This window comes from Bubalus bubalis, chromosome 15 (genome assembly GCF_019923935.1).
Source record: "Bubalus bubalis isolate 160015118507 breed Murrah chromosome 15, NDDB_SH_1, whole genome shotgun sequence".
Lineage (NCBI taxonomy): Eukaryota > Metazoa > Chordata > Mammalia > Artiodactyla > Bovidae > Bubalus > Bubalus bubalis.
The window spans coordinates 38,891,258-38,916,027 of NC_059171.1; the positions used below are offsets into that span (position 1 = coordinate 38,891,258).

At 40.1% G+C, this 24,770-nt stretch overlaps 2 protein-coding genes across 5 annotated transcripts in view; both read left to right on the forward strand.

Moving 5' to 3' along the window:
- TPD52 (tumor protein D52) overlaps positions 1-5,459 on the forward strand; it is a 124,184-nt gene extending 118,725 nt beyond the window's left edge. For all 4 annotated transcript variants that reach the window (XM_045162793.1, XM_006057048.4, XM_006057049.4 and 1 more), the window contains one exon: positions 3,802-5,459. In XM_045162793.1, coding sequence (XP_045018728.1) covers positions 3,802-3,921 — 120 coding nt within the window. In that variant the 3' untranslated portion in view covers positions 3,922-5,459. The remainder of the gene's footprint in view (positions 1-3,801) is intronic.
- An 8,255-nt stretch (positions 5,460-13,714) lies between these two features.
- MRPS28 (mitochondrial ribosomal protein S28) overlaps positions 13,715-24,770 on the forward strand; it is a 102,547-nt gene continuing 91,491 nt past the window's right edge. Inside the window, exon 1 of the mRNA XM_006057047.4 lies at positions 13,715-13,977. Within this exon, the coding sequence (XP_006057109.3) occupies positions 13,762-13,977 (216 nt within the window). The 5' untranslated portion in view covers positions 13,715-13,761. The remainder of the gene's footprint in view (positions 13,978-24,770) is intronic.

Below are 24,770 nucleotides of genomic sequence, written 5' to 3' on the forward strand. Positions count from 1 at the left end.
AATGGCAACCCACTCCAGTATTCTTGCCTGGAGAATACCATGGACAGAGGACCCTGGCAGGCTACAGTCCATGGGGTTGCAAGAGTTGGACATGACTTAGCGACTAAACCAACCAAGGTGATACATACTCTTAATAAAATTTTTTTAGTATATATTGTAGTATGACAGCATGAGTGCTGAAAAGAAACATATAATTTTTAAAAGTAGTACTTCAGAAGTTTGTGCTGCTTTTTGTATTATTCACTTCAAATACTTTTGTAATTGGACAAAATGTAATACAAATCTCATTGTAGAAAATTAAAAACAATGTAGAAAAGCACAAAGAATAAAACATAAAAATATGGTCCTACAACCCAGGAACAGTGATATGTTGTAGGACTATACTATTACACTTTAAAAAAAAATTAACCAGGGACTTCCCTGGTGGTCCAGTGGTTAAGAATCTGCCTTGCAATGCAATGGACGTAGATTAGATTCCTGGTTGGGGAACTAAGATCCCACATGCTGTGGAGCAACTAAGCCCAAGAATTGCAATTAGGGAGTGTGTGCACCACAGTGAAAGATCCTGCATGACACAAGGAAGATCTTGTATGCTACAACTAAGACCTGATGCAGCCAAATAAATATTTTTTTTAAAAAAGAATTAACCATAAGTCATAAACATTTTTCTGTATCATTAAATATTCTTCAATATTATATTTAACAGCTGCTTGCATAGCCTTATAATGGATATTGTTTGTTCAGTCCTTAATTATTGGACATTTTTATTATGATGATGCTGTGGTGATCATTGATGATTCACTTTTATTTTTTGATTGCTTTGATTTTGGTGAAGGTGGACATTTGCCCATAATAATCAACTTTATGAATTTGTAAACTGCATTACCTTCAAGATTATATTCGAAACTATAAAATCACCAAGGATCACAAGTGATGAGAAATGATGTTTTGTTCCCATCCACTGTCCAACCTTCTCCACAGAGTTTGTACAAAGCTCATATGTTCATTTTTTCCAAAACGAATTCTGGTAATTATGGTGGATATCTTTAAAATAAAATATCTTAAGTAATAAACTTAAAAACAAATTAAAACTAGTAACTTAAGTATTAAGATAAAACTGATATCTTAAGTATTTCATCTATATCAGCTTTAAAATAATCATTTTATCTTTCAGAATTGTAATTGAGTCATTTCTTTTTAAATACAGCTTTTTAAAATTACAGAATCAGGGTATGCTAATAGAAAGAAAACCAAACACTGTATCACAGGCTGGATCTTTTTTTCTTGCATATAGAAACACTACTCCCACCTTTTCTCTTTCTACATAAATGTGTGTTTTTCAAAAAGGAATCACGCTGTACACTCAGCCCTGCAACTTGTTCATTTAATGCCCCCAGCATGCATGCTCTAATGAATCCACAAATTCAGGCCCCTGTTCTTTTTGCTCACTGATGCTTTTCAGTGGCCTGGAAGAGTCCTTGACACACTGCAGCTACTTAATAAATATTTGATGAGCAAAAAAATATGTCACGGTCATTCTTCTAGGTCAGTACCAGAGGCCTGCTTTATTCTTGTTAATTCCTACTTAGGTATTTGAAAACAAACTGCATTCCAAGAAGTCAAGATTTTACTCTAATTCAGTTCTCAAAATTTTAGGAATATCATAGTCTCTCCTTGAAATCTACCCTGAGTGTTAGTTTTTGAAATGACTAGCTGGAAAACCAGGCAGCCTCTGTTCTTTTAACAATGAAGAGGAGGAGAAACTTCCAGGTCATTACTATGTACTGTCCTCCTGAGTATATTCAGACTCTATAAAATCAGTTTTTGAAGTATGACTAGGCACCATTGAGATTTTAAAAAATGTAATTTTTAAAAGCATATAATGTATTAGACAAATATCACAAAGGAAGCTGTAAAATATAGTTGTATGCTTGGGATATAGTTTTTCCTAACTTACACTGATATTCAGTTAAACATGGGGTCTACTTGTACTTTCATTTAGGTTTTGGATTGAGTCATTAACTGTGATTCTTGAGCATTTGCCATGTACCAGGAGATGAGTATTGGGCACTGGGAATACCACAGTGACCAAGAGTGACACAGATGCTTTCTGAAGATGTTGAGGCAATTAAATGGCCAATGAAAATAAAGGGAGGGTAAGGGCTTCCCAAGTGGCTCAGTGGTAAAGAATCCACTTGCAATGCAGGAGAGGCAGGAGACGCAGTTTCGATCCCTAAGTTGGAAAGATGCCATGGAGAAAGAAATGGCAACCCACTCCAGTATTCTTGCCTGGAAAATCCCATGGACAGAGGAGCCTGGCGGGCTACAGTCCATGGTGTCACAAAAGAGTTTGAAATGACTTAGTGACTAAACAACAACAACAACAACAACAAAGCACTAGGACAGTGGAGGTCAAGGGCGCAGTGAGGATCAGCAGTGGGACTCTGCCACCCTTGGCAGGAGGGAAGATCAGAGAGGCTTCTCTGAAGATGCAGTAATGTAAATGGAGGCCTTTAGGTTGAAAGGAATGTTTGAAGCTTTGGGGACCCTTTGAGGAACTTCACTGTGCTATAGGTTATAGAGCAAGAGACAGAGCTAGATGGGTGGGCCACCTTAAAGAAAAGGTGGGAAGCCATTGAAAGATTTTAAACAATCCGAGTCATGCATTCTTCTATGCATTTTAGAAAGATTCAGTGTTGGCCCTGCAGAACTAAGGGGAGAGAGACTGGAGAAGGAGATAAGGTGGGAGGAAGGTGGTGTGATCAGGCCAAAGATGATGGAGTATGAATCGAGCTAGTGCCAATGGAACGGAGTCGAAACATATTTAGAATTTAGAAGTGACAGACAAAAAGTTAGTGATTGACTGGATGGGGAACAAGATGGGGAAGGACCAAGGATAACAAAGCAGTCTGACTGGGAGGTGCTACTGCCATTCACGGCCTTGGAGTAGGAAGGGACCAGTGGTGGGGAGGAGTTATTTTAGACTTATAAATTGCAAGAGGTCTTCTTAACATTTTCTTATAATTAAGGAATGTTTTAATAAATTTAACAACCATACAGTGGATACAAGTCATGCAAATTTTTCAGACAATTCAAAGATTTTGGATGGGAGGCCAAAAAGAATGAGAGTGCAAATTTCAACTAGATTCCAACTGTTAATGAGTCTGTGGCCAGTCATGACTGAGCTAAGAGCATCATGCTGTGTCTGGGAAACATACATGTATTTCTTTCCTTTGTTTTACTCAATAATATTTCACAAAATGTTATCTAGATATAGAGAGTTCAGTAGATTCTTTAGCATAACAGGCCTTATACAATTCTATAAATTTTATATTAAATAATAATTCTATAAACATACATGTATTTCTTTCCTTTGTTTTACTCAATAATATTTCACAAAATGTCATCTAGATATAGAGAGTTCAGTAGATTCTTTAGCAGAACAGGCCTTATATAATTCTATAAATTTTATATTAAATATATTTAAATTTATATAATATTTTATATTTAATTCTATATTTATAAAGATAAATTTCCCTGTGAAGAACAATAAGCAGATAGGGGGATAAAGTAAAGGGGTAGAATTTACCGATTTGAATATTTTCAGCATGGAAACTGCCTAAGTTTTTCTATGAAACTGCATGGAACATGACAACAGTACTAAATCTGTACAAATCTAATAATCACTGAGCTCTCGGGCTCCTGGTTTATTTTTTCTTCAAAGTAAGATTTGAGTTACTTTATGCAGAGTCAGCGAAGTGTGTGTTTCATAACGTCTCTTCCTTTTTGAACTTTTCAAAGTCTAAAGTTGGGGGAAACAAGCCTGCTGGTGGTGATTTCGGAGAAGTCTTGAATTCGACTGCAAGCGCCAGTGCCAGCACCACGGAGCCTCTTCCAGAGCAGACGCAGGAGGGCCTGTGAGCCTCCCACCTTTGTTCTGCTGCTCACTGCCAGATGCTGCAAGCGAGATCCAAGCACATCTTGTCAACATTCATTGCCATGAACTTCCACCAGATGTGCTTTTGTTGAGCTTTACATATTCCTTTGACCAAATAGCTTGTGGGTTGAACAATGTAAAAGTATCTTCACTTCTATTCCTGGGAAACACCCTTTAGTGTGCATTTCAGCCCCTTTATTTAGCAAATGTCACGATGAAAACACATCTAGTACCTGGGGATCCTCACTAGAATGAAATGAGAAGCTGTGGGTTATCATAATTGCTTACACAATTGCTCTGGGTGTGGGCTACCAGTTTGATCTTTTTCTTCTATACAGGTTTCTGTTTTTCCTCTTTGAATCTCTGTATATTTGATTCCTAGATTAGACTCTTCTTTAAAATGCTCTGCATCCTGCTTATTAAAAAAGTTTTGGCGAAATGTTCTTTACCTCCGAGGGAAGAACTAACCAGCTACACAAAATATTTTTGAGTATTGTTTGGGGATAAAGTATCTTATATCTTGGGTGTCTGAAGACACCAGACTAAATAAATCTGCTCTATATTCAGTTTCTTATAGTTTTGTAAGTGACGTTATGTACAGTAATTTCAAATCCTAGGTGACTGAGAGTGGAGCCCTTTGTTTATCACCATCTGTGACAGTAACCATTTCAGTGTCATGGTTATTATGCCACTTATAGCTACTTATTTTTCACCAGATTAAAATTTTAGTTTTGGAGGAAATTATAAGGTAACATTCTAAATTAAGTATATTGTATTATCAATAGGTTGAAATTTGAACACTGTCCTCAAACATTCAGTTCCAAAGCCTGAAAGTTTTTTTAGATCTAGGTGGCTGAAAAGTGCTAAAATCAATCGCATTAGGGGAAACGCTGTCTTCATTTAATTCACTTAGCAGCATTTAAAATAAGCACACCAAGTTATATGACTAATATAACTTGAAAAATTTTTATACTAAGGGGTTGGTAATAACTCCTGAGGATTTCATGCATTAATAAAAATCAACTCATCATTTTCTACTTACTTGTTTTCAGTTTGTTAGAAATTACAAAATGATACTGTAGGCATTGCCCCCTGCTTTGAAAACAGAGTGTCAGGGCTGAATGAACCAAAGCCTCTGGAAGTATCTGCATGGAGGCCAAGGTACTCTCATTAACTCTAGTAGCTACTTACTCATCATCACTGTCTTTTCCTTATGCTGTGTATGGTTATGGCCTACAACGTTGTATTTGTTATTTATCAAGTTGTGATTGTTTTATTATTGTTTATGCCAAATGTTAATTGCCAAGTTTGGAGTGACCTAAAGCATTTTTTAAAAGCATGACTAGATTTACTTGGGGATAAATTATCTTATGAAAACCAAATCTGAAAAGCTACAAGTGTTGATTGTTATGAAGTAACATGCTGCCCTTTTTGATTGCTGGAGCTTTTGTGAGCACTTCAGATGCAATTGAAACTCTGCTCTATTACATGTGAAAAGCTTAATAAATTCTGTGTGTCAGTAGCACAGGTCCCAGTATTTATTATGAGACCAATGGTCTGGAAACAGCTTGTTGTATTACATAATCAACTGGTACCCAGGCTTTAAAAAAAAAAAAAGGCAATTTTTTACCATCTGCTTTATATCATTGCTTCATGGTATCAGACTACCATATTTACTTGAAAAGGCTTTAAGGCAAAAGTTGTTGAAGCATTGTCCCAGAGGAATCCATGTGTATACATTTGTCTTTTTAAAGAGATACTATGGTTACTCAATAAGGCTGGTAAGTTATTTTTTCAACCAGTTAGTCTTTCAGTTGCTTTTATCACATCTTTCATCCATTGATTCTTGGATGTCCTGCCCTGTTACTGTCTTTTTAATAAGGCAAAATGGAGAAGATGGCAATTTCCTCAGTTTAACAAAATATCCTCAAATCTCTTTATTTTATGGGAGAAATGATAGAGATAGGGTTGGAAGGTGGGATGGGCGTACATGGGTATTGGTGATGGTCGTAAAAGAAGAAAATGGAGAAACACTTTTATAGACATCTACCTAAACTTAATTTAGAAATGATTTAATCTATGGCAAAGCACTCTGCCTCTAAAGAAGCAACAAAAAAGTAGAGGGAGGATAAATGTAGAAAAATACACATAAACCTAGAAATCTTATTCCAAGTAGTCTCTATGGAAGATCCAATATTACAAATTCACAGATACTTAAGCAATTTAGAACACAGTAATTACTAAGAGCACCAGAGAGGGATCCTGGTTATTCTACTGTGTTTCATGTTTGACACTAGAAGAGCATAGCAACAAGAGTGAGAGCTCAGATACTTAAGGATTCAAGAAGTGTGATAGAAGAAAACAATTCCTAAAATTATCCCCTTCTTACAAAGGAATATCCTTAATTTATGGAGCTTGTGGGAAATAAAGCAAGAATTCTTACACCTATGAAGCCAAAGTAATCCAAGGAAGAGAGTAGAAACCATTGGATTATTTTAATAGTAATTCAAACCACTGAAATAGAGGGGAAAAAAATGTTGAATTTGGACTATTTCTGGATCTGTTAATGAAGAAATACTACTGTTTATTATTTTTTTTTGTATAGTATTTGAAAACAATAAAAATTCTATAATTTGGGCATGAGTTCTTTTGTATGTATTACCTATCTGCTGAGGAAAGTGGTAAATCCATTAATTATACAACTTCTCTCCAGACTCATATCCTGGGTATAGAAAGAACCAGGAGTAGCTGTATGGAATCAATTTATCAAACAAAAAAGCTACATGCTGACTACACAAAGACATTTGTAAGTGACTTTTTGCTCAGTTTGTGCCAGAGATGCTGCATAAGGTCCTATGTAAGGATTGCATGTTTCTTTATATTAAGACCCAAATGACAAAACAGATTTTTATCCATAATGGAGAGACACTGGGCCATTAATTAGTGAATTGTCCCACTGTAACTGGATTAATTATAGAGACCATTTAGTTTTCAGTTACTAAGAAAGCACTCAGCAGTGGCCACAGGACTGGAAAAGGTCAGTTTTCATTCCAATCCCAAAGAAAGGCAATGCCAAAGAATGCTCAAACTACCGCACAATTGCACTCATCTCACATGCTAGTAAAGTAATGCTCAAAATTCTCCAAGCCAGGCTTCAGCAATATGTGAACCGTGAACTTCCTGATGTTCAAGCTGGCTTTAGAAAAGGCAGAAGAACCAGAGATCAAATTGCCAACATCCGCTGGATCATGGAAAAAGCAAGAGAGTTCCAGAAAAACATCTATTTCTGCTTTATTGACTATGGCAAAGCCTTTGACTGTGTGGATCACAATAAACTGTGGAAAATTCTGAAAGAGATGGGAATACCAGGTCATCTGATCTGCCTCTTGAGAAATCTGTATGCAGGTCAGGAAGCAACAGTTAGAACTGGACATGGAACAACAGACTGGTTCCAAATAGGAAAAGGGGTACGTCAAAGCTGTATATTGTCACCCTGCTTATTTAACTTATATGCAGAGTACATCATGAGAAACGCTGGACTGGAAGAAACACAAGCTGGAATCAAGATTGCCGGGAGAAATATCAGTAACCTCAGATATGTAGATGACACCACCCTTATGGAAGAAAGTGAAGAGGAACTAAAAAGCCTCTTGATGAAGGTGGAAGTGGAGAGTGAAAAAGTTGGCTTAAAGCTCAACATTCAGAAAACGAAGATCATGGCATCCGGTCCCATCACTTCATGGGAAATAGATGGGGAAACAGTGGAAACAGTGTCAGACTTTATTTTTCTGGGCTCCAGAATCACTACAGATGGTGACTGCAGCCATGAAATTAAAAGATGCTTACTCCTTGGGAGGAAAGTTATGACCAACCTAGATAGCATATTCAAAAGCAGAGACATTACTTTGCCAACAAAGGTTCGTCTAGTCAAGACTATGGTTTTTCCAGTGGTCATGTATGGATGTGAGAGTTGGACTGTGAAGAAGGCTGAGCGCCGAAGAATTGATGCTTTTGAACTGTGGTGTTGGAGAAGACTCTTGAGAGTCCCTTGGACTGCAAGGAGATCCAACCAGTCCATTCTAAAGGAGATCAGCCCTGGGATTTCTTTGGAAGGAATGATGCTAAAGCTGAAACTCCAGTACTTTGGCCACCTCATGCGAAGAGTTGACTCATTGGAAAAGACTCTGATGCTGGGAGGGATTGGGGGCAAGAGGAGAAGGGGACGACAGAAGATGAGATGGCTAGATGGCATCACTGACTGGATGGACATGAGTCTGAGTGAATTCCGGGAGTTGGTGATGGACAGGGAGGCCTGGCATGCTGCGATTCATGGGGTCGCAAAGAGTCAAACACGACTGAGCGACTGATCTGATCTGATCTGAAGGAAGCATTATTGCTTTTAAGTAAACCTACAAACCATAGATTTCAGTTTCCATGTTTTGATTCTGAAATAAAAATGAACCAAAATTAAAAGAAGCCAAAAGAACTCACATACCTATCACCTGCCAGGACTTCATACTTAAATGCTGCCTGGCCACTTTCACTGTTAACAGTCTCCATCCCAACATGCTTGAAAATTTTCCCCTTGGTTTCTGGAATTATTTTCTCATTTTCCTGCTTGACTATTCTCTGGCATTCTCTTCTTCCAAATCCTTAAATGTTATGGCCCATCTCTTGTCATCTTCTACATGATCTCCTTAATGATAGCATTCATCTCTATGGTTGAAAGGACTTATCTTTACAGTTATACTCATCTGTCTTGCCAGTGTATCACTAGCCCTTTTTTTCCAGATTATCTTTCATGTTTCAAAGGCATAAACTTCTAAATCACCTTCTGATCACTTCCATCTAGCCACTAGTAGTCACTATTTGAGCTTTCAGTAGGTGATGGGCATTTCACACCCACTTCCTTCAATTCCTCACTCAAGGCTGTTGAACTGTCATGATTTTATAGATGAGATTACAGCTAGCAGACAAAGAGCTTGAATTATATTTTATTCACTTGCCATCTGCCATTACTATTTTTACAAAGCATACTAACAATTTGCAAGCTACATGGGAAAAAAACAGCTTGTATTTTTAATAAATCAAGAAGGAAGGTGTGGTTCAAGGAATCGGAGGAGGATCAGAAGGGGCTGTGATGTTAACATACTGCCATTAGGGTTGATGTTACTATTGGCACTGATATAGGGAAGGACAGTATCTTATCTGATGCTTCTGTTGCTCTGCCAAAGACAGAGAACTAGGCATGCTTGAAGTTAGTTGATACACATTTATCCATTAAAAACATCAGAATTTGTCCCCAAATGCATTATCAAAACAAAGGAAGTTATCATCTGGCTAAGGTAGGACATGAATATAATACAGCCATTGATTTTTTGAGCTGGGATGTTCAGTTCAGTTTAGTCGCTCAGTCATGTCCAACTCTTTGCGACCCCATGAATCGCAGCACACCAGGCCTCCCTGTCCATCACCAGCTTCCGGAGTTCACTTAGACTCACGTCCATTGACTCAGTGATGCCATCCAGCCATCTCATCTTCTGTCGTCCCCTTCTCCTGCCCCCAATCCCTCCCAGCATCAGAGTCTTTTCCAATGAGTCAACTCTTCGCATGAGGTGGCCAAAGTACTGGAGTTTCAGCTTCAGCATCATTCCTTCCAAAGAAATCCCAGGGCTGATCTTCAGAATGGACTGGTTGGATCTCCTTGCAGTCCAAGGGACTCTCAAGAGTCTTCTCCAACACCACAGTTCAAAAGCATCACTTTTTCGGCGCTCGGCCTACTTCACAGTCCAACTCTCACATCCATACATGACCACAGGAAAAACCATAGCCTTGACTAGACAGATCTTCGTTGGCAAAGTAATGTCTCTGCTTTTGAATATGCTATCTAGGTTGGTCATAACTTTCCTTCCAAGGAGTAAGCGTCTTTTAATTTCATGGCTGCAGTCACCATCTGCAGTGATTTTGGAGCCCCCCAAAATAGAGTCTGACACTGGATATTAGTGATCCCATTTGCTCTGTAGATGCTGATTAAGTTTACAGAGCACTTCCTTAAACTTGAGATAGAGACTAATAACTTGGTTGTATGTGAGGGAATCCAATCAGCAACAAAAAAAAACTGCTCTCCTGCAATCAGGATTGGAGGTTGAATTAGAACTAAGAGCACTGGCCAAAGCTTTTCACTACACTTTTTTTTTTCCCCTGAAGGGAAACAGAAGTAGCAATAGCCTTAGAAAGTAATGCAAAACTGTCTTAGGCAAGACTTCATCAAGAGGCAAGGGAAATAAACAGTTTATGTACCAAAGGAGAGAACTCACCTAGAACAGAATTTACTTTAAGCTCTCTACTGAATTTAAGGCTTGCCATACAGGTGGCTAGTAATAATGTGTGATTCATACAATTATGCACTATTCTAAGGTTAGTTCCTTGCTATCTCGAATTTTCTTGAGGAGGTCTCTAGTCTTCCCCATTCAATTGTTTTCCTCTATTTCTTTGCATTGATCACTGAGGAAGGCTTTCTTATCTCTTCTTGCTATTCGTTGGAACTCTGCATTCAGATGAGTATATCTTTCCTTTTCTCCTTTGCCTTTCACTTCTCGTCTTTTCTCAGCTATTCGTAAGGCCTCCTCAGGTAACCATTTTGCCTTTTTTGCATTTCTTTTTCTTGGGGATGATCTTGATCCCCGTCTCCTGTACAGTGTCACGAAACTCCATCCATAGTTCTTCAGGCACTCTTATCAGATCAAATCCCTAGAATCTATTTGTCACTTCCACTGTATAATCATAAGAGATTTGATTCAGGTCATACCTGAATAGCCTAGTGATTTTTACCTACTTTCTTCAATTTAAGTCTGAATTTGGGAGTAAGGAATTCATGATATGAGCCACAGTCAGCTCCCAGTCTTGTTTTTGCTGACTATCTAGAGCTGCTTTTTCAGCTACAAAGAACAGACTCAATCTGATTTCAGTATTGACCATCTGGTGATGTCCATGTGTAGAGTCATCTCTTGTGTTGTTGAAAAGGGTGTTTGCTATGATCAGCATGTTCTCTTGGCGAAACTCGTTAGCCTTTGCCCTGCTTTGTTTGGTACTCCAAGGCCAAACCTCCCTATTACTCCAGGTATCTCTTGACTACCTACTTTTGTATTCCAGTCCCCTATGATGAAAGTTCAGTTGCTCAGTCATGTCCAACTCTTTGTGACCCCATGAACCACAGCACACCAGGCCTCCCTGTCCATCACCAACTCCTGGAGTTTACCCAAACTCACATCCATTGAATCAATGATGCCATCCAACTATCTCATCCTCTGTTGTCCCCTTCTCCTCCTGCCTTCAATCTTTCCCAGCATCAGGGTCAGTTCTTTGCATCAGGTGGCCAAAGTATTGGAATTTCAGTTTCAACATCAGTCCTTCCAATGAACACTCAGGACTCGTCTCCTTTAGGATGGACTGGTTGGACCTCCTTGCAGTCCAAAAGACTCTCAAGAGTCTTCTCCAACACCACAGTTCAAAAGCATCAATTCTTCAGTGCTCAGCTTTCTTTATAGTCCAACTCTCACATTCATACATGACCACTAGAAGAACCATAGCCTTGATTAGATGGACCTTTGTTGACAAAGTAATGTCTCTGCTTTTTAATATGCTGTCAACGTTGGTCATAGCTTTTCTTCCAAGGAGTAAGCGTCTTTTTATTTCATGGCTGCAGTTACCATTTGCAGTGATTTTGGAGGCCCAAAAAATAAAGTCAGCCACCATTTCCCCACCTGTTTGCCATGAAGTGATGGGACCAGATGCCATGATCTTCGTTTTCTGAATGTTGAGCTTTAAGCCAACTTTTTCACTCTCCTCTTTCACTTTCATCAAGAGGCTCTTCAGTTCTTTACTTTCTGTCATAAGGGTGGTGTCATTTGCATATCTGAGGTTATTGATATTTCTCCTGGCAATCTTGATTCCAGCTTGTGCTTCATCCAGCCCAGTGTTTCTCATGATGTACTCTGCAAATAAGTTAAATAAGCAGGGTGACAATATACAGCCTTGACATACTCTTTTTCCTATTTGGAACAAGTCTGTTCTTCCATGCCCAGTTCTGACTTGCTTCCTGATCTGCATACACATTTCTCAAGAGGCAGGTCAGGTGGTCTGGTATTCCCATCTCTTTCAGAATTTTCCACAGTTTATTGTGATCCACACAGTCAAAAGCTTTGGCATAGTCAATAAAGCACAAATAGATGTTTTTCTGGAACTCTTGCTTTTTCGATGATCCAGCGGATGTTGGCAATTTGATCTCTGCTTCCCCTGCCTTTTCTAAAACCAGCTGGGACATTTGGAAGTTCACGGTTCATGTATTGCTGAAGCCTGGCTTGGAGAATTTTGAACATTAATTTACTAGCATGTGAAATGAGTGCAACTGTGTGGTAGTTTGAGCATTCTTTGGCATTGCCTATGATGAAAAGGACATTTTTTTTTATGTTAGTTCTAGGAGGTCTTATAGATTTTCATAGAACCATTCAACTTCAGCTTCTTGAGCTTAAGTAAGGTCTGGGAGATCGTGATGGACAGGGCAGCCTGGTGTGCTACAGTCCATGGGGTCATAGAGTCAGACCTCGACTAAGTGACTGAACAACAAAGGTTAGTCCACTTCTTGTGTTCTTTCTACTGTCTACACAATTGATGAGAATATCAGAGTTTTAAAATCCATAGTCAAAAGCATTATTGGGAATTCTCTGATGGGTTCACTGGCTGGGAGTCTGAGCTTTCACTGTCCAGTTCAGGGTTCAGTCCCTGGTCAGGGAAATAAGCTCCCTACAAGATGCCTGGCCTGGCCAAAAACAAAAGTCTTACAGTCAAAAGCATTATTAAAATAGGGTCTGGGGTCATACATAAAAATTCCTCCCCTCAAAGTACTTGCAAATGCGATGGAACAGTGCTTGCTGAAGTAAATAATTGTATATTATTATAAAAATGCTGGGTAGAAGGATGGACAGCTTAATTCATTAACACATCTATGGTGTTCGTCTCAGTTTTGAAGAACGTGGGCAAATCTGGCAATTAACATGGTGCTGGAAGGCAGAAAATCGTAAGTGAGCGTGGGTCCTCTGGGTGGTGCATATTTAGGCATTATGAACTTACTCCCTAAGAGAAGGGATTGCAGCCAGAGGTGACCCAAAACGTCTCAAATTAGTATTTTTGTAACGTGGCTGGGCTGACCACAGAATAGGCAAAGAAGGACACACTTGGAACCCAAATGTTTAAGCCCTACCATGTGCTCGCTGTCAGGGATTCAACAGCACAATTCCTGCCCTCATAGAGTTCATAAATTCAGAACACACGCCAAGCACAATTATTGTAAGTAAACTACATGGCATATTAATAAGTGTTAAGTGGCGGGGGTCCGATAGTATTTGGAGTTCCAATTCTACATCAGATAGCCAAGGAGAACCTCGCAGTTGAGCAAAGTCCTGAAGAGCGGTGGGGGTAAGAACCTTCGGACATTCTGGGGAAGGACGCGGGAGGCGGGGGCGGCAAGTGTCACATTACCAGAATTGACAGCAGCACAACGCCCAAGGGGTACTTGGGAGGGCGAAACTACTACGAGTCAGAACGCTTTCCAGGCAAAACTTAGCGGGCCGCTGCTAGCAGGGGATAGCTGCTAGCCATCCAGGGTTTTGTCCACCAACCCGAAGCTCTCGACCCACACTTGGCCCCACCACCGACCAGGCCACGGCCCCCGCCCACAGGGCTCTGCAATAGGCGGCCCCTCGTTGCTCCGCCCCGCGACCTGCGCGCTTGCGGAGAAGCCAAAGGTCAGAGGCCGTGGATCCGTCATGGCGGCGCTGTGTCGGACCCGTGCCGTGACTGCCGAGAGTCATTTTCTGCGAGTGTTTCTCTTTTCTCGATCCTGTCGAGGAACAGGCACTGAGAGTGGCTCCGGAAGCGAGAGTTCTGATTCCACGGAGCCTAGGCCGCGCCCAGGCGGCTTCGCAAGCGCTTTGGAGCGGCACTCGGAGCTGCGGCGGAAGGCGGAGCTCGGCCGGACGAAGGTGAGTCGCGAGAGCTAAGCCTGGCACCCGTTGGCGGGCGGGGCCGGAGTTGGGGGCGGAGCCCGGAGGCGGGGTTGGAGGCGGAGTCACGATGGAGCCGGGGGCAGGGCGGAGCTTGACGTCGTTGTTGGGCCCGGCGAAGTTGGGTAGACCGAGAGGCGGAGCCGGGGGCGGGGCCCAGCGTAGGAAGTAAAGTCTGGGCTGGTCTCTTGGAACAGCGTGCGGTCGTGTTCTTCCTCGGTTTGTTGTACTTCAGTATGGTATCTACATGTTGGGCCTGCGTTGTCCACACTCCTTTGCACGCGTCTTCTGAACTGAGGGCTAGAAGGGAAACCAGCAGCGAGAGCTGCCGGCGGCGCGTCTAGGGCGACTCCTGGGACTCCGAGTGGGACTCAGCTGGAAGAGGCTGGGCTCTCGGCTTCTCTTGTGCATAGTAGCTGCAGCGTGGAGCTTAGTGTCTGGTGTCCCAGGCTCTTCAGAAATATTTCTTAATTCAGTGGATAGGTAAATGACAGAATAAGTGTCACTATGAAGTTGAGCAAGTAATTTAACCTATCAGTGCTTCACTTTTTCTGTAAATGACCTTTAAAAAAAAAAAATCCATCTGCCCCAGGCAATAATTCTGTAAAATACAATAGAATTATTAGATAGGTGAAATGGAAGAAATAGGCAGAAAAACAAATTAGATTTTTTTGAGCTAGCAGACATGAAGTTGGCAGTATTAAACTGTATAAAAATAAATTCCCAATTTCTGTACTTAGCCCCTTGGGAACCAGTCCCAAACAGTTCACAGACGGGTAGTGTTCTGGGTTACAGAAAACTGCACAGTACTTGACTCTTAGTGGGCACTCCGTGTTTGCCAGATGCATGAATGAAGGAATAGAACGCATAGTGCACATTTGAACTTCAAGACAGCCTGGGCAGTCTTTGAATTGAGATTTCTGTGTGACTGCTCACAAACAGTTGAACAAGTGAGGATAGCACAGGCTTGAGCACTTAATAAAACGTGCTAGTCCAGAATAATAACAGAGCAAGAATAATTGTCAGAGTAATAAGAAAACCGAACATACCACGTTAGTTTTATTTTAGTGTCGGACAGGACTGAAGCGACTTAGTAGCAGCAGCAGCAGCAGTGTTTATTGGAGGTATTCAGTATTTTTCTGACATATTTATGATGAAGACTATGAGTAATTGATAGGTATTGGTGTAAAGATTCAATTTTGTGAAAAAATCATTTTGCTCTTCGAAGTTTCTGGAACCATTTAATTACAGAGTATCCTGACATTACAAGATGAATAAAGTTTGTCTTTATTGTGTGAAGTTGAACGGTTCTATGAAGACCTACAAGAGCTTTTAGAACTAACATCCAAAAAAGATGTCCTTTTCATTATAGGGGACTGGAATGCAAAAGTAGGAAGTCAAGAAACACCTGGAGTAACAGGCAAATTTGGCCTTGGAATACAGAATGAAGCAGGGCAAAGACTAATAGAGTTTTGCCAAGAAAATGCACTGGTCATAACAAACACCCTCTTCCAACAACACAAGAGAAGACTCTACACATGGACATCACCAGATGGTCAACACTGAAATCAGATTGATTATATTCTTTGCAGCCAAAGATGGAGAAGCTCTATACAGTCAGCAAAAATAAGACCAAGAGCTGACTGTGGCTCAGACCATGAGCTCCTTATTGCCAAATTCAGACTTAAATTGAATAAAGTAGGGGAAACCACTAGGCCATTCAGGTATGACCTAAATCAAATCCCTTATGATTATACAGTGAAGGTGGGAAATAGATTTAAGGGCCTAGATCTGATAGAGTGCCTGATGAACTATGGACTGAGGTTCGTGACATTGTACAGGAGACAGGGATCCAGACCATCCCCATGGAAAAGAAATGCAAAAAAGCAAAATGGCTGTCTGCGGAGGCCTTACAAATAGCTGTGAAAAGAAGTGAAAAGCAAAGGAAAAAAGGAAAGATATAAACATCTGAATGCAGAGTTCCAAAGAATAGCAAGAAGAGATAAGAAAGCCTTCTTCAGCGATCAATGCAAAGAAATAGAGGAAAACAACAGAATGGGAAAGACTAGGGATCTCTTCAAGAAAATCAGAGATAGCAAAGGAACATTTCATGCAAAGATGAGCTTGATAAAGGACAGAAATGGTATGGACCTAACAGAAGCAGAAGATATTAAGAAGAGGTGGCAAGAATACACAGAAGAACTGTACAAAAAAGATCTTCACGACCCAGACAATCACGATGGTGTGATCACTGACCTAGAGCCAGACATCCTGGAATGTGAAGTCAAGTGGGCCTTAGAAAGCATCATTACGAACAAAGCTAGTGGAGGTGATGGAATTCCAGTTGAACTATTCCAAATCCTGAAAGATGATGCTGTGAAAGTGTTGCACTCAATATGCCAGCAAATTTGGAAAACTCAGCAGTGGCCACAGGACTGGAAAAGGTCAATTTTCATTCCAATCCCAAAGAAAGGCAATGCCAAAGAATGCTCAAACTACTACACAATTGCACTCATCTCACACGCTAGTAAAGTAATGCTCAAAATTCTCCAAGCCAGGCTTCAGCAATACATGAACTGTGAACTTCCAGATGTTCAAGCTGGTTTTAGAAAAGGCAGAGGAACCAGAGATCAAATTGCCGACATCCGCTGGATTATGGAAAAAAGCAAGAGAGTTCCAGAAAAACATCTATTTCTGCTTTATTGACTATGCCAAAGCCTTTGACTGTGTGGATCACAATAAACTGTGGAAAATTCTGAAAGAGATGGGAATACCAGACCACCTGACGTGCCTCTTGAGAAATCTGTATGCAGGTCAGGAAGCAACAGTTAGAACTGGACATGGAACAACAGACTGGTTCCAAATAAGAAAAGGAGTTCGTCAAGGCTGTATATTGTCACCCTGTTTATTTAACTTCTATGCAGAGTACATCATGAGAAACGCTGGACTGGAAGAAACGCAAGCTGGAATCAAGATTGCCGGGAGAAATATCAATAACCTCAGATATGCAGATGACACCACCCTTATGGCAGAAAGTGAAGAGGAACTAAAGAGCCTCTTGATGAAGGTGAAAGTGGAGAGTGAAAAAGTTGGCTTAAAGCTCAACATTCAGAAAACGAAGATCATGGCATCCAGTCCCATCACTTCATGGGAAATAGATGGGGAAACAGTGGAAACAGTGTCAGACTTTATTTTTCTGGGCTCCAAAATCACTGCAGATGGTGACTGCAGCCATGAAATTAAAAGACGCTTACTCTTTGGAAGGAAAGTTATGACCAACCTAGATAGCATATTCAAAAGCAGAGACATTACTTTGCCAACAAACGTTCATCTAGTCAAGGCTGTGGTTTTTCCAGTGGTCATGTATGGATGTGAGAGTTGGACTGTGAAGAATGCTGAGCACCAAAGAATTGATGCTTTTGAACTGTGGTGTTGGAGAAGACTCTTGAGAGTCCCTTGGACTGCAAGGAGATCCAACTAGTCCATTCTGAAGGAGATCAGCCCTGGGATTTCTTTGGAAGGAATGATGCTAAAGCTGAAACTCCAGTACTTTGGCCACCTCATGCGAAGAGTTGACTCATTGGAAAAGACTCTGATGCTGGGAAGGATTGGGGGCAGGAGGAGAAGGGGACGACAGAGGATGAGATGGCTGGATGGCATCACTGACTTGATGGACGTGAGTCTGGGTGAACTCCGGGAGTTGGTGATGGACAGGGAGGCCTGTCGTGCTGCGATTCATGGGATCGCAAAGAGTCGGACACGACTGAGCGACTGATCTGATCTGATCTGATCTGATTGTGTGATCAGGATTTTTGAAAAAAAATTGTAAAGTATAAAAGTGATGTTGTGAAAGGAGAATGTAAATAGCACTGAAGGTTACTAAGTGCATATAAAAGCCTCCTTTCCCTCATTTTCTCAAAGCTGGAATGTGTATTTTTATAAATGCATACTACTACAGATTTTATGTATGCATATATGAATATAAGTTAATTATATATACAGATATACTTAAAAACATACAGGTTTTTGAACTGCATCATAAATGTTTAAGAATGAAACCTCTGGATTCAGACGGTGTTGCTTTGAATTATGATTCTTCTATCATTTACTACCTGTGTTTCCTTGGAAAGTTATGTAATATCCATGTATCTTCTTTTCCTTTTTTTAAATAACAGGAAACTCTATCATGGGATTTTTATGAGACTAAATGAATTTATTATTTAAACACTTAGTACAGGGACCTGGTAATGAGCACTCAGTATATTTTCATGGCTGCTGCTGAAAATTGCTCTTCTCACTTAAGTATAACTTTGAATATTTTTCCTTATCATTATATATGTGTAGTGTAGTGTGCTTACCCTTGTCCCTATCCAACAAGGGATTGGTTCCAGGATCCTCTGTGATACCCAACTCCTGGATACTCAAGTCCCTTATATAAATGGTGCAGTTAGCCTTCTGCAGCTTCCACATCTGCAAATACAGGAGGCTGTCTGTATAGCTCACTGAAAAAATATTTGTTGGGCATTCCATGGTTTGGATGTAGCATTATTCATCTAACCAGACCTTCACTATGAGCTTCTAGGCTGTTTTGTTTTTTTTTTCCTTCCCCTTAATACAGACAGTGCTACAGTGAGCATTTACATTTTTTCTGCATATTTATGAACTATATAGGGCTTCCCCAGTGACTCAGTGGTAAAGGTTACTGCTGCTGCTGCTGGTAAGTCACTTCAGTCGTGTCCGACTCTGTGTGACCTCATAGACGGCAGCCCACCAGGCTCCTCTGTCCCTGGGATTCTCCAGCCAAGAACACTGGAGTGGGTTGCCATTTCCTTCTCCAAAGCATGAAAGTGAAAAGTGAAAGTGAAGTCGCTCAGTTGTGTCTGACTCTTGGCGACCCCATGGACTACAGCCTACCAGGCTCCTCCGTCCATGGGATTTTCCAGGCAAGAGTACTGGAGTGGGGTGCCAAAGTGCATATAAAAGCCTCCTTTCCCTCATTTTCTCAAAGCTGGAATGTGTATTTTTATAAATGCATACTACTAGAGATTTTATGTATGCATATATGAATATAAGTTAATTATATATACAGATATACTTAAAAACATACAGGTTTTTTAACTACATCATTAATGTTTAAGAATGAAACCTCTTGATTCAGATGGTCTTGCTTTGAATTATGATTCTTCTGTCATTCTGCCTGCCAATACAGGAAATGGGGGTTCAATTCCTGGATGGGAAAGAACCCCTGGAGAAGGAAATGGCAACCCACTCCTTTAGTCCTGCCTGGAAAATCCCATTGTCAGAGTCTGATGGGGCTACAGTCCTTGAAATTGCAAAAGAATTGGACATGACTTAGCCACCAGGTGGCTGAGTGGTAAGGACTCCACCTGCCAATGCAGAAGATGCTGGAGACGCCAGTTCAATCCCTAGGTCAGTAAAATCCCCTAGAGTAGAAAATGGCAACTTGCTTCAGTATTCTTGCCTAGAAAATTCCATGAACAGAGAAACCTGGTGGGCTACAGTCCATGGGGTTGCAAAGAGTCAGACACAACTGAGCACACCCTTATCCGTATATATGGGATATATACTGACTAAAAGTGTGCACACCCAGTTTGAGTTTTGATAGATAAACACTGCACCACACTCCCACTTATAGTGCATGACAGTGCCTGTTTCCTCACCCACTTACACATGTGGGGTATTATAAGTAGATTTTCTTGGTATTGGGCAGTCAAAATACAGAAATTGAGAACCGGGTTGTTATCCCTCACTTCTGATACTAGTTTGTAATTTTTATCAAAATAATTGCATGTTCACAGTTTTTTATTTAATATTAAGTAAATTCTATGAATTTGAACTGATAAAATATACTTATACTACCAAAATACTATGCTTGTTTTTATATATATTGGGTTCTATATAAGATTTAATTTGTAACATGGTTTCTGCTTTAAAGATAGCTTTTGGAGCCAGACATTTTAGCCAGCTGTTCCCTGAACAAAGCATGATATCTTTACCTGTGCTCTTCCCCCTAAAATTAGCTTCCCTGCCTACAAATTCCATAGTAAAAATCATCTCTTGTTTTAGGCCTTTATCATCTCACCAACCAGATGAGACTTACATTGAAAGTCCAGGGGCTTTGATTAAAATGTGTGTGTGTGTGCGCACTTAGTCATGTCTGACTCTTTGCAACCCATTGAACTGTAGCCCTCCAGGCTCATTTGTCCATGGATTCTCCAGGCAAGAATACTGGTATGGGTTACCATGCCGTCCCCCAGGAATCTTCCCAACCCAGGAATTGAGCCTGCATCTCTTGTGTCTCCTGTATTGCAGCCGATTCTTTACTTGCTGAGCCATCAGGAAAGCATATACACACACACACACACACACACATATATATATATATATGAAAGTGAACACATATACACGTGTGTGTGTGTGTGTGTATATATATATATATATATATATATATATATGAATGAATGAAAGTTAACCTTGTACCCATTGGTTAAATTCTTATCTTTAAAATATAAACACATGTATCTATATGTGCACCTCAGAAATACGAAATATTTAGTAAGAACCAAGTAAGTTATCCTTAAAAGGAACTTTCCCCTGCAGGCAGGAATTTAATCAAGGACAATTCATGTGAACTGCCTATTTCAGTGATCTCAAGTGATCTCAAGTTTCAGTGACCTGAAAGTCCATTTATTCGTCCATGCTCACTTATTCATTTCTCTTTTCCTTGGTTCATTATTTTAAGATGTGTCTCTGTAAAGTGTTATATTTATTGTAGGATGGGGACCAAGTCCTTTTCATTTTTGTAACCAACGTAACACACGCTTACGTATAGAGGACCTGGTAAATATTTGCTAAATGTTACATTTTTAAAGTCAAATGCCTTTTTCCTTTTAAAAATATTTTAAAACCTTTAACCCTCTTATGGCACTTAGTAATAGTAGTAGTTTAGTCGCCAAGTTGTGTCCGACTCTTGCAACCCCATGCGCTGTAGCCCGCCAGGCTCCTCTGTCCATGGGATTCTCCTGACAAGAATACTGGAGGGGAGGGGGCGGGGGGGGGGGGGCGGATTGGGGGCTGGGGGCGCGGGTTGCCATTTCCTCTAGGGAACAGAGATTTGTAGAGCCTGTTAAGCCGATTGGGAGCTGTGGTGTAGTGAAAAACCCATGTTATAGCCACCAGGTGGCAACAGTTGAGCAAAAAACTGGTTTTCTGCTTTATGAATGTTACTGTTTCTTAACAGTAGAGGGTGGCATGTTACTTTACAGCACATTGAGAAAATGGGTTGCAAGAGTTTTTAAGGCCGCCCAGAACATTTTATTGTTTTAGGATGGTGAGTAACTATTTTAGCTGATTTATGTAGAATACTGATGTTATAATACACTTTATAGTTTCATTTTAGCAATATATTAGATAGATTTTATGTAAATATTTTTAAAATTTTTCATGAATATTTCTTATTGGTATTTTTTATTTCAAAATGATGGAATATTCCAACCGAATATTTAAATCAGATATTTTGTCTTTTCAGAATACTGAAAAGTCCAAAAATAGCTTATTTGAAGGATTGGTTTCAGTTGTCTTATTTTTAATATAAGATATAAGTCTTCTAAATTCATATACTGGCAATACTCATACAGCTTTATTTACCCCTTTGTTTTCTCACTAGTTTTATATTGACAACTTAAAAAATTACACCAATGTTTTAAAAACTAATATGTAAAGAAATGATGCAAAACATTTCTGGTTTTAACCATAGTATTCCCTGATTTTTACATTATAGAATTCTAGGAGAATTATCTCCAAGTTAGTAATAAAAGCCTTCTGAAATATTTAGTTTCACAGTAGAGTAAAACATTTTCAAAGCAGGTTTAGAGGAAATGACCAGTTAATATAATAACAATGAAAGAGTGTATTGAGGTAGATATAAATCTCTAAGGAAAGTAGGTTTTTATCAACAGCTGTAATATACATATTGATATAAATAGTACTGCTGCTGCTGCTGCTAAGTCGCTTCAGTGTCCGACTCTGTGTGACCCCATAGACGGCAGCCCATCAGGCTCCCCCGTCCCTGGGATTCTCCAGGCGAGAACACTGGAGTGGGTTGCCATTTCCTTCTCCAGTGCATGAAAGTGAAAAGTGAAAGTGAAGTCGCTCAATCGTATCCGACTCTTAGCGACCCCATGGACTGCGGCCCATCAGGCTCCTCCATCCATGGGATTTTCCAGGCAAGAGTGCTGGAGTGGGGTGCCATTGCCTAAAAGAAAAGATGAATATATTCTGTATGTATTCTGTTTCTTGGGTGGTAATATGCTCTGATTGTATACAATCAGACTCCTATGATTTCCCAAGTCAGCATTAGCTTTCACTTATTATGTCTCTTTCCTAACTCTTACTTTTACTTAAACATCTCACTTTCTTCTTTTAATATGTTTGGATTTTCCTTTATTTTGTTTTTACTTTTAAAGGTTTTATTAAGATTTTTCTTGTGATTAATTTTTCTAATGTGATTATGATGCTTAAGTTTGTTTTTATCTGTTGGCATTAAATAACAGGAAATAAAGAAAGCAATAGCATTTGAGTAGAGCCTGGTTTGTAGGGATTTAGGAATAAAATTAAACAGTGATTATCCCATTTGTCTTCTCCCTCTCTTTGTAAAACTTGGGGCACTCTGCTGTTGTCAGCTGGCAAACATGGAGTGATAGACTCCCAGTCCAGAAGTTAGCGACTCAAGTCCTCTGGCCTCTGACCAGCTACTCAGGTTGAGATGGTCAGATCCTCCCAAAGGAGATAAATGCACACTGGAGCACAGGATGTTTATCCCAGAGAAATGAAAACTTATGTTCATATAAAAACTTACACAGAAGTGGCCATAGGAGCTTTATTTATTTATTATAGCCAAAAACTGGAAACAGCCCAGATGTCCTTCAACTGGTCAATGGTTAAACATAATGTGGTATATCTATCTTGTGGAATATGACTCAGCAGTAAAGAGGAATCAGTGATTGATACACACAGCAACTTGAATGGCTCTCAAGTGAGTTATGCTTTGTGAAAAAAAGCCAATCCCAAAGAGTTACATACTTTGTGATTCTGTTTATATGACATTATTGAAATAGTGTAATTACTGAGATGGGGAACAGATATATGGTTGCTAAGAGTTAGGATAGGGCAGAAGGGAGATAAGGAGTGGAAGGACAGCACAAGGGATCGTCGTGGTGATGGAATGTCCTGTGACTTGACTCTGGTGGTGTATACGTGAACCTTCACATATGGTAAAAGTATATAGAACTAAATATACACACAAATGATTACACCTGAAACTGGTGAAATCTGAATACTACTGATGGATCACATCAATGTCACTTTCCTGGTTGTAATATACTGTGATTTACAAGATGTTACCATTGGGAGAACTGATAAACATTGCAGGAGCTCTCCATGTATTATTTCTTGCAATTGCATGTGAATTTACAATGGTCTCAAAATAGAAAATTTAATTTAAAGAGAAGTTTCATTTCACTAGTCTGCCAGGTCCAGCACTAGTCAGCCCAGTGAAGTCCATAAGCGTGACCCCATTATCCCACATAATTAATGATTTTTTTGGTTAAAAATAATGCTATTTGGAATACCATGACAATGAACATGAGAATCTGTAAGTTCATGAATGGTGGTTTTGGTAGAAGCTTTGTGGGCAGGAAAGGCAAATCCATATTCAGAATAAATGTCCATTCCAGTGATAAATATATCACTGCCCTTTCCATTTCAAATAGTCCTATGTCACCAATTTGCTACCAGGTGGCTGGCTGATGCTCCCAGGGAATCATACTGTCTTGGAAGCTTAGTATTGGTTTCTGCCATGGTAGATTGGTCATTTAGCAGTGACTGTAGCCAGATCACTACTCACAGGGTGAGTGGAAGTCAGTATTCCCGAATCTATGCATAAGTTCCATACCACAGAAATTCAGGGGCCTAGCAGCTGGTAAATTTTCTAGTTGGCCAGTGGTCTGGGCCATGTTGAGATACTCTTCCTACCCCCAAGACAGAAGCACATCCCTGCTGTCATGGCAACTTTGTTCTTGAACCCACTGGGGAGGTGGGCAAGAGTATCAGGGAGAGAGATTGACTGACTCCACACGACTAGCTGTCTTGTCCCTTGATTATTAATATTCTTCTCTGCTGAAGAAATTATTCACGTGTGACTCATTTATTTTTTCACTCTGTGCCTGTTTGAGAGAGATCTGTCTTCCTATCCCTTTCCCAGACGTTCTTGTCACATATTTCCCAATCCTGTTTCTGCTAAATCTCTGACCATCCAGCACAATCATTAGTCACTTGACACAAATCATTTTTGGTCCTCACTTTAGGCCATCTGTCTTTGCAGAAAGATAATCCTTCAAGTGCCCTGCTCAGAGCCCTCTACTGCTATCGTTCAGGGCTACTCTAGTTCTGCATACGCTACTCATAGAGACCTCTCAGAATACTCATTGTCCATCTCTGTACTGCAAGCATCACGTCTGCCAGGTTATAAAACTCAAGTAGTGGAAGAGCTTGCCTGATGACCTGCACCTCTTGCAGAGTCTTATCTTGTTCTGGGCCCCACTCAACACTGGCAGCTTTTTGGGTTACTTGTTAAAAGAATTGAAGAAACATGTCCATATGAAGTATTTGTTGCCTCCAAAAATCAAAGAGACCCATTAAGCACTGAGCTTCTTTGTGGTAGGAAAGGATATCTTGACATAGCCCAGACCTCT